Genomic DNA, 10,275 nt, shown 5'->3' with positions numbered 1-10,275 from the left:
ATGGGCGTCAGGCTAGCCTGCCCACCAAGATGGAGGCGCGCACCCCCGATCACGTGACTGTGACGTCAGATGCAAGGGGTCTATTAGCCATTAGCCATTGTGAAACTGAGCTGCAGCACGGTGGCCAGGATCATATAGTGGTTTAACAGAACTGGTTCCCCTCAGAAAAGGTCTCACCATGGTCGACCTAAGAAGATGGGTGCTTGTACTCAGATCATATGACGCACACTGCCTCAAACTGTCCAAGAGGGAAGCTTTTTCTAAGGATAATGAACAATAAAACCTGCAAACAGTTTGCTTAAGACAAGCAGACTAAGGACATGGATTACTGTAACCATGTCCTGAGATCTTATGACAAGATAAACTTACTTAGTTCAAAGTGTGTCTAGCGTGTATGAGGGCAACTAGGTGAGGAGTAAAAAGGAAAGTGTGTCTCGGCTACAGTCAAGTACGGTGGTAGGGGTGTCGTGGTTTGGGGCTGCATGGGTGTTGCTGGCTGTGGGGAGCTGTAGTTCATTGAGGGAACCATGAATGTCAACATGTATGACGACAAACTAAAGCAGAGCCTGATCTCCTCCTTTCAGAAACTGGGCCATAGGGCAGTATTCCAACATGATAATGACCCTGGACACACCTCCAAGACAACCACTGCCTTGCAGCAAAAGGAGCAGAAGATTTCTCACATCCAGCAGCCCAGTGGTGTCGTCAGGGAGGAGTTTAAGAGGATCCCAGTGGCCACCTGTGGAGCTTTAATGAACTCCAGGCCCAGGAGAGGTAAGGCAGCGCTGGAAAACAATAGTGAACACACTTGGTTGTATCTCTATTAATTTAGAAACAGAAGCTTTTGGACTAAAGGGGGAAACATAACCATGCTTCTGCTGCAAATTGTACAAATATTACAACATATCACATGAAACAAATGAACAGCCAAGTGCCTTTAGTGATTAAACCTTGAAATGTTTTAACTCATTCTGTTACCACTAATTCCCTGCAAACAAGCTCTTGCTGCAACACATGTTCCCAGAATAAGACATTCAAATTGTATTTATTAAGTCAATTTAAGAATGTCTTTTTATTTACAAAACTCATTAAATTACAAGGCTGTAACATAAATGTAATCAAACCAAGAGTAATACAAAGCAATACAATACAACAATTTGGTAAAAATTGGGTTAAATATAATATAGTAAAATTAATAAATAAATTAAAATGAACTGAAAAACAGTTTTAAAGTGACCAACAAAAAATCTAATTGAAAACAGAAAAACAATGTTTTGATTTGTATTCCAAACTGTGAGTGACAATATGAGGCCCTTTATAGTAATTAAACAGTGGAAATAAAGCATCTACAGCAAGAGTGCTTTACCTCCGTTTTTGAGTTTAGATTGCTGAACATTTTAGAGAATATCATTTTCCAACCTAAGCTAGAGCAGTGGTGTCCAAACGTTTTGCCACAGGGACAAAATTGGCCTATTGAAAGTACTCTGGAGTCATTTTTTTCTTAATTATAAATGCACAATGATTTAATAATGCATTTGTTTCTTTTTAACCTGCTGAGCCATAAGATAACCCTGCAATATTTCAAACTGCACTTATATAATAATTTTAGGTGTGAAAAAGGGGTCTGTGATGTTTGCCTTAAAGCTATAGTTGGTAATCCTGTTCAGAAAATGTTTTTGTTTTTTCCTTCCATCCTTACAGTAGATAATATATCATGTATTCAGAAACAGGAAGTTAGAATAATCGATGTCTGTGAGAGATGCAGGCCTGTAAAACCTTTTTACAGGCCTGCAAAAGAGTTTTGGTCCTGCTTTCACTCTCCTCTGTCCCTCAAGTTCGTGAGATTTTTTTCACACCTTGAGGAGCAGAAGACCAGGTAAGAGGGTCTTGCGCATGTGTAGTTACTCAAAAAGGGACTTAGTGAAACTCTTGGAAAAATTGCACACTACCTTTAATAAAAAAAGATATTCTTGAATATCTTAGAAAATTCCAGCATATTTGCAAGAGCAATAGAGGCATTTTGTGTCAGCATGGCCTCTAGTGTAATTACTATAATATAAAAAAAGAATATGTTATGTTCACTGCAAACCAGATTGAAAGCCAGCTGTTAGATTTTATCCAAATGGACCTACAAAGGTTGAAACTCCTTTGTTCTTAAACCCAGTTAGATTTGAGTGTCGTCTGGAAAGCTTTGTCTTTCGAAATGAAACGAACCTTTGTTTAGCAGAAATTCTAATCCCTCAGCATCATCTAAGTCCTGATAAGATGGTGCTCCACTTTGTCAAAGGTAGCATTTAGTAGCTAGATCTGAGAACTTCAAGATATCAGGTTAGAGGATGGATGGAGGGATAGCACTGAGCAAGGTGCGACACAGCAGAACGGGTCATATAGACCCTGGAACATCATAATCTTGGTGTTTTAAGGTTATTCATATTTGTGGATGTAAGAAATGTAACAAAAAATGTAACACTGTTGCTGCCTTCATATGGGACCATATTTAAAAAAAAAACAGTGTCTACGAAAATTTAAATATTTCGAAACAATGCGCTTTTGCTTACATATGCAGGAACCAGCATTGATGGCTGTGTGTAGACACAGTCATCCACTTTGGATTGCATAGGTGTTAAAGTGAAGAAGACTAGTTTGACAGTCCTGCGTCTCCATCATCCAAACATCCCTGCATCTCCCGGTAAAGCAGCCGTTTAAAACGCAGTTGTATAATCTGAAGAAGGGAACAAGGGGTACAATGCAGCTGCGTCATATGGGGGTGGAGGATCAATAGATTGTGGTCCAGTGATCCAGGCTGGATCATACGAGGTTCCAATCTCTTCATATCTGAAGCCACTGGAAGGAGGTAAGAGATTTTCATCTGACAGCTCAGGCAAGATGACGATGGGGAGTTTAAGCACCATCTTTGAAGCAAATGTGATGTCAAGATATACCTGTAAGAAAAAAAAATCTAAATGAGTAATAGAGAAAAAGATGAAGACATGTTTCAGTTTTCATTTTTTTTTTCAAATAATCCATCATCCATTTTTAATTTAAAACCGGAAAAAAAATAAGTAAACATTTATTTATATTGGACTTTTAAAATCTTTATTGCAAAGTGTCTTGTGTAAAATGAGCGGCCTTAGGTATGGGCAATATAAACTATGAGCAAACAATGAAAAAAAATCATACAAAAAAACAAAAAAACAATGCATTGTTGCAACACAAGTAAAAAGAAGAGGTCTAATGATGTGTTAATGACTTCTGAGGATTTTACGGTGCACTGACACAAAAATTTAAATAACACATACGTATCATCACAACAAGTCTGTCTGGTGGAGTGGTGACCTAGTGGTTAGAGCGGGGCGCTTGTGTCTTGGAAAGGCTGCAAGTTTTCCAGTTCTACCACTGCAGACTGCCAAGTCCCTCTGCAAGACCTTTAGACCCAGAATGGTCCCCAGGTGCCCCACAGTGGCAGTCCACTGCTGGTGCAGGTGAGCATGACCCATATACAGAGGCTTTAGTCCTCGTTGCATCTTACCCGGGTTTGATTCTCGCCTGAGGTCCTTTACCGCATGTCTTTCCCCCTCTCTCAAACCCCATTTCCTGTTAGACTACTTTGTAAAAAAATAAAAATGGCCTCTCATGCCATCAAAGAAATAAATACAAAATTTGCAATGACAACTAAATATGCTGATTCATAGCTAAGGAGACAGACATGATGTCTTCACTATGTAGAAAGTAAAAGCATTAAGGAAAATCCATTAAATGACAAAGGTGGCTCCAAACTTTTGACCCACTTTCAAAATTGACATTTTTTAAATGACTTTCTTGCTTGGTGTGCTAAAGCCCACCATGAAATACTTGCTAATTGCTGTTGTGTCTCACAAAACAAACCCTTACACCCACACAGCCCCTCCACATTGCCTTTCAAAATAAAATCCCCATCATTGGCTTTCTTTTTTGAAGACGGATTTTGATTTGCAAGGCGGAGTGATAAAATGAATTCATGATGTCTTTAACACATGGCCATGAAGTAAAAATATTCATTCAATAATTACAAATGATATAAGAAAAAAAAAATGTATTTAAGATAAAGATTGATTTATTAATTTGATGCATGCATCTTTCCTACTATCGCAAGAATTAGGACGAAAAGAATAATAAACAGTTTGATATACGTAAGTTAAATGTTACGACTACAGTTTTCTTCACAACCAGCCCTATTAAAACAAATTAATTCTCCATAATTTGAGGGCTTGTTGGGGGACCTGGTTCTGCCACCTCCCCCTCCCCTCCCCACCAGAGGTTAGAGTTAGGGACAACTGACCTGGTCCAGTCCCGGTGCGGGAAGTATGGACAGGACGTAGTCCACATGGTGGTGCTGTGCAGGAACATCCTGACTGCTGCTGCTGCTGTTATGACCTCATAGTGGTCAGAACAGTGAACTACTGTAGAGTAGTTGTCTTGCAATCGGGTTCGACTCCAGCTTCATGTGTCATTGGGCCCTTGGGCAAGGCTCTTAACCCCAAGTTGCCCACGGATCTGCGTATTGGTGTATGAATGTGTGTGCACCAGTGAGTGCGACTGGCTGAATGTGGATAAAGTGTAAAGTGCTTTGAGTGGTCAGTATGACTACAAAAGTGCTATATAAATTCAGTCCACTAACTTTAATTATCACGCCAACCTTCCATGGCCCCCCAGTAAACACATGCTGTTGCTCTTCTCCTTTTTCTTTCTGTTTATTGCCTCCTTTAAAGCCTTATTTGCCATTTAATTTCCATTACCACCATAATATGCTGCTACTCATAAAAAGTTAATTATTAAGTCCACCATGTTTACTTTTTTACTCACTTTCTTCATTATGTTTGTGGAAATCCTGTTTAGATGTCTGGTCTACTTTCGACATGGTTACATTGTAAACTTACAAATGAGGAACTGGACTCTATGAAAAATTATACAACTGTGCCATCTAAAAGTGTGAAAAAGTTCAAAATTGCATCCGAATGAAAATCTTTAGCTTGTTTTGTTTGATTTGGCTGAAGTCATCTTTATCAGGGATCCTAACAGAAGTTGTGCAAGCTTTAACGCATTGTCAGGTTTTCTTCCTCTTTCTACAGCTGAGCTACTCTCTTCAGCTACAAATTAATGATATTTTCATAGTACCTCCCTTAAAATTCTCCACCGTTCCCTTAAATGGTGTAAAATGTTGGAATTTCATTAATCTTGTTAGAAAAACTCATATGTCATCAGCAGCATCACCATCTTCTGTCTGTACGTTCTTATCCTTCAAGGGTCACAAGAGCCTGGTGCCGATCTCTAGCAGACATTGGGCAAGAGTCGGAGAACAACACAGAGACACGCAACTCTGCATAAACACACACTCAGAGCTAAGGGGAATTTAGAGAGACCAAATAACCTCACAGTCATATTTTCTTGACTGTTGGATGAAGACGGAGTACCCGGAGATAACACATGCAGTGTGGTACAACATGTAAACTCCATGCACAAAGATCCCAGGCTAGGATCTAAATGCAGGACCTTCTTGCTGCTGGGCAACGCTGCTTCCAACAATGCAGCTTACGATGAAAAGATACACAACATTTTTACAAAAGGGGCATCAAGGTGATAAGGTGACATACAAAGAAAACATTACAGGTCCAAGCATTGATCTTTGGAGCGCTCGTCATAGGCCCTCACTAGTTCCAGTGAAGAAAACTATAACTAGTTATAATCACAAGATTAAAACCACTTGAGACCTTCACTAGAAGTGCATTTTCAAGATTAATGAACAATTATCAAACACTTTAAACATTTTTAAAAAGAATTATACATGTATTTTGTGATTCTAAGAGAAAATCAATGAAGATTATTAAGTTTTTTTTTTCTTTACCTGCAGCATGGCTGCCGTGCCTTTTTTAATGGTAATGGCTTCGTTTTTAATTTTGCTGTCGCTAGCTACATAAATATTTGTACAGTTCAAATGGAAATTGGATGATAAAGTAATTAAGTATAATTTGCAAACAGGTGAATAGATCTACTGGTGAAGCTTACCTTCAGCCTATACTCCAGCTTGATGATAGGACAAACCAAAATGGATGGAGGTAGCTCTCTGGGGATGGTAAACACCTTTGTCACGACTTCTGTGCCGCCCCATGACTTAACAGCACCAGCTTTTTCCTGAAGGATGTTGTGCTTTTCAACTTTTAGATAGTCTCCTCCATTGTACGTCTTTTTCTTGTCCAGTACAAATCTGGCGTTGACTGAACGATTTGAAAGATTGGTGATTTTAGTTGTGACACGGAGGTCATCACCTGTCCAACCGAAAAAAGATGGTCTGTTTAAACATTATTTAACTTTTTTGAAGTTTAATAAAACTGTTCAATTTCAGCCCTGTGCAGAGTCGGCTGCAGAAAAAAAAATGAAAGGGGGGACATTTCATTATTTTGGGGCGGTTGGGGTGTTACTGTCCGAAAGTGAATGGTTACACTGTTGATAGGGAGGCTGTTTCCCCCCCCATTGTAAAAAAAAAATGTTTGAACATTGAATATCTTGTCTTTGTAGTGTGTTCATTTCAAATGAGATTAAAAGGATTTGCAAATCATTGTATTTGGGTAGTTTGTATGTTTCGGTAGTATTTACTTTTAAAACCTTAATTTTCAATAAATTTAGCAAAAAAATAAATCTAAGCAGCAAAAAATCTGAAATGACAGGCTTTTTTTTCTGAGCTGAGCCAGAATTATCCAGTTTGATTTTGAGCAAAAGATTATCAATTTTTGTTCAGATTTATTCAAAAATCACAATATATATTTTTTCTCCACTAAGTAAGAAGCAACCTGTCTTCATTGTGTAGATAGTGGGAGATAGGCACCTATCTCCACCAGATGGTGCCTATCTGGTGGAGATAGGCACCAGACCCCCTACCGCCACAACCATGCAAGGACAAGAACCGCCACAGTCTAAGGTTGTTTTTAAGAATAAAGGGAGATAGTATTTACCAGCTTTGTATCCCATCTGCCTTGTGTAGACATCCAATAAAACTATTCCAGAGTTTAAAGCAATATTTCTCTCCTTGCTTTTATGTTGAGGAACCTGAGAAGACATTTCAACATGGTAGTTTGCATACATTAAATGATGCAGGATGATGGTCTGGTTTGCTAAAACAACCCTTCATTCATAAAATTGTATCAGTATTTGTATAACTCTATTTTCTTTCTTACCGTGATCCCTGGTAAATTCATCTCTGCTTTGGAGACAAATGTGAAGTGGGTTTTAGCTTTTTTTGCTGGCATCATTGACTGTTTAAGCGTGGCTTTTAAGGTGTGAATAATTTGGCCAAATATTGAGGAGAAGGATGAAGGCAATCTTCTGTTAATTTAAAAAAATTACAAGGTTTAAAATCTGCAAAGAAATAAAATATGAAATGTGAGGCAATTAAAGAGAGAGTACCTTTCCGGGATCCTAAAACTGAAAGGAAATACATGTCGTCCTTTCCCAATAATTTCTCTCTCTGAAAAAAAAGAGACATGTTTTGTTTTATTCAGCATTATCAACACATCAAATTAGGGAAAATAAATAACTTTCTTTAAACTTAAATTTATACGTCACCATTTTGTCTTGTTTCTTTCAAGATATGCTGCTTCATTCGGTAATATTTCTGTTTATACGAGTAGTCCTCTGAAATTTCTGGGTTGACTTTTCCCAATAGCCCGTAATGTTCGCTAAATTGAACCCGAGCTTTTCCTTTGGCAATAAAAGCAAGTGACTGGATTCTCGTTTCTTTAGAGGCTTCCAGGATGATCCGTCCATTGATAGTGTCTCCATTTGTGAAAATGTTCTTGCTGTTGATGGCGTCATATTCGATTTGAAAGTTTTTGATGGTCATTTTCAGCAGAGTGGGGACCACAAACCATGGTGAAACTTACTCTGAAAGTGTGCCTAACAAATTTAGTCCACAGCATTTAGGGAAGCTTGGAAATCCAGCAAAACCTGTTTCTGTTGCATCATGCCTGCATATGACTTCAGTGTGGATTGCCTGCATACCAGATGAGACTTATTTTCTGGAAAAAAAACATTCCAACTACGACGTTATCATGCCAAGAAACTGAGCTAATGATAAATTTGTTGTCATCATCATGATTATTTTTTTTAAGTTTATGCCAGAGTGACATGACAGATTCCTTGTAACAGGTTCCCGGTTTCTCTTTAGCATGCACTGCCAGTGAAATGGGAAATTTCCTTTTACATTGTGTGTCCTTTTTGCTACACCTCTAAATTTACTCACTGATAAATATCATGATGTTTTTGCTTTTGCTCGTCTACCTTTTTTGCCAAATATTGACATATTATAGATTTAAAGAGACGGCGCCAGAATCAGTTGCTCTCAAACGCAACGCAGAAGAGCAGTCAAAAAGGGGGAATGTAGGGGTAAATGAATGAGGAATTTAGACCAAAGCATTGCTGTTCCATTTAAATCCATAGATGTCAACTTAATGATTTTAATGTGAAAAGGAAGAATTGCATAACAAGATATGCCCCCTTTAACATAAAGTATACCAGAGAAAATAAGACAAGAGCATAATAACACCACAAAATAGACACAAGCTTAAGGCAATATAACATTTGACGTGTTTCATAAAGGTCAGTTAGGCCAACATTTTTCAAATAAGCTTTAGATGTACAAGTCACAATAAGTTACAAAGAATTGTCAATATGCACATTCAACAATTTGTATCCCTATTTTTACCTGTGCTCTGCTATTTTCTCCCATTCTACAGTCATCTTGTAGATTTAAGCAAACTAATTTGTGCACATTTCCTTAAACCAAGGCGTGCCAGTTTTGTTGGATCTTTTGGAAATTATTTCTGCCAGTAAAAATGTTCATATCTCTTGTTAATTCTGTTAAATTGTATATGCATATATTTTTTTAAAGTTTTAATTGCCCTCTATTTCCATTTATTTTGGTTTTCTTTCCTGTTTATGCTTGTTGCCTTTTATGAAAAATAAGGCGGGAGGTGGGAAAAATCACCTTTCCATATCTGAAAAAGTCAGCAATGAACTGAATTAATCAAATACACGGAGGTAGAAACTAGTGAACACATAGCTGTTAACAAAATTAAAAATTGTGAAACAACTTTATGGGACAAACCTAATTTACAGGTTATCCCAGGTCCTCCTTGGACAAACCATTGGAATATCAACAGAGGCTCTGGGGTTGTTTAGAAATACAAATCACCTTCGGGGTGAGCCATCCATGGCGCCTGGTTGCTGTCAAACCTGAAACCCTGGATTCTAAAACTCTCTGAATGACTGGTCATTCATTCTACAGGTTTTGCATTTTTACCCGTAGATGAGATCTGAATAGGCACGCAAAAATCCAAACATTTAGATTTCTTCATAGAAGCATAATGAATGAGACCATCCATTAACTGTCGATACCCTGCAGTCTAAACAAACACTCCAGATTTGACCGTTGACCTACGAGAAATGCTCCAGGTCTCTTCAAAATGTTTGTGCCGCACCTTTTAGATCGAGCCACAACATGTTTTAACCTACGCAACTGGTGTTCTTAAGTCCACCAAGTTTGAGTGTTGCACTCAAAAAGATGTCTGTCTGAAGGCCTGTACTTTATATTGCAACTATATTGTCATCTTAATAACATTGTTACCAATATTAAGACCACAAGGTACTGTTAGAAATGCAGTATACAGTTCTTATATTCCCAGTGCCATGAATATCTGTTTTTCTTCACATTCCCCCATTTTTCATCTTCATCAACATTTAACAAACATGTCAACCATCACTTGAATTTGTATTCTAGTGCAGCCTGGCCTGTTAATGTGTCTTAAAGTTGTTTTGTGTGAATAATCCTAGTTTTCTTCTTTACAATTTAAAAAAACATTTAAAAGAATCTGTGATTGGCTAGAAGGTTTGCCCAAACAAATCAGACCCACACAGTCTGATCACCCTGTCGGATTTGGTTAGTTTGTTTTCTTCATACACAGCCCAGTTCTTAATCATGAGTAAAGAACCTCTAAGACATCCAATGAACTGAACTAACTAGAACCAAAATTATGCAGGTAGCTGTTGTCTTCAAAACAAGTTAACTCAACTTTAAGGAAAGACTTTTCGACTCTGAAAGATAGATTGCTTAAGTTACTGAATTCATAATAATTTATTGTTTAAACTTGATATTTTGGAGTTGAGGTAACTAATTATATTATATTAGCCAATGAAGAAAACCACACACACAAAAGTCTTTGCTTTTTGGAAAGATTCAATATATTT

General features: G+C 37.8%; 1 protein-coding gene across 1 annotated transcript; it reads right to left on the bottom strand.

Moving 5' to 3' along the window:
* Window positions 1-2,005: 2,005 nt before the first annotated feature.
* On the bottom strand, window positions 2,006-7,973 carry LOC110368459 (arrestin domain-containing protein 3). The gene is made up of 6 exons (XM_036134005.1): window positions 7,597-7,973; window positions 7,438-7,498; window positions 7,209-7,356; window positions 6,987-7,080; window positions 6,043-6,302; window positions 2,006-2,942 (listed from the first exon to the last, which is right to left on the bottom strand). The coding sequence occupies exons 1-6, from the start codon at window positions 7,871-7,873 to the stop codon at window positions 2,703-2,705; spliced, it is 1,080 nt and encodes a 359-aa protein (XP_035989898.1). The 5' UTR covers window positions 7,874-7,973; the 3' UTR covers window positions 2,006-2,702.
* Between the last annotated feature and the right edge of the window lie 2,302 nt (window positions 7,974-10,275).

The sequence above is a fragment of the Fundulus heteroclitus genome, unplaced genomic scaffold, assembly GCF_011125445.2.
Source record: "Fundulus heteroclitus isolate FHET01 unplaced genomic scaffold, MU-UCD_Fhet_4.1 scaffold_715, whole genome shotgun sequence".
NCBI lineage: Eukaryota > Metazoa > Chordata > Actinopteri > Cyprinodontiformes > Fundulidae > Fundulus > Fundulus heteroclitus.
This window is presented reverse-complemented; position numbering and strand designations above follow the sequence as displayed.

Bases quoted from the DNA above. Each gene is read 5' to 3' on its own strand.
- LOC110368459 (XM_036134005.1), bottom strand. From the start codon at position 7,873: ATGACCATCAAAAACTTTCAAATCGAATATGACGCCATCAACAGCAAG. The intron at 7,499-7,596 runs GTGACGTATAAA...CTTTTTTTTCAG, and splicing joins GAAAGAAACAAGACAAAATG to AGAGAGAAATTATTGGGAAA. The intron at 7,357-7,437 runs GTACTCTCTCTT...TTAAATTAACAG, and splicing joins AGTTTTAGGATCCCGGAAAG to AAGATTGCCTTCATCCTTCT.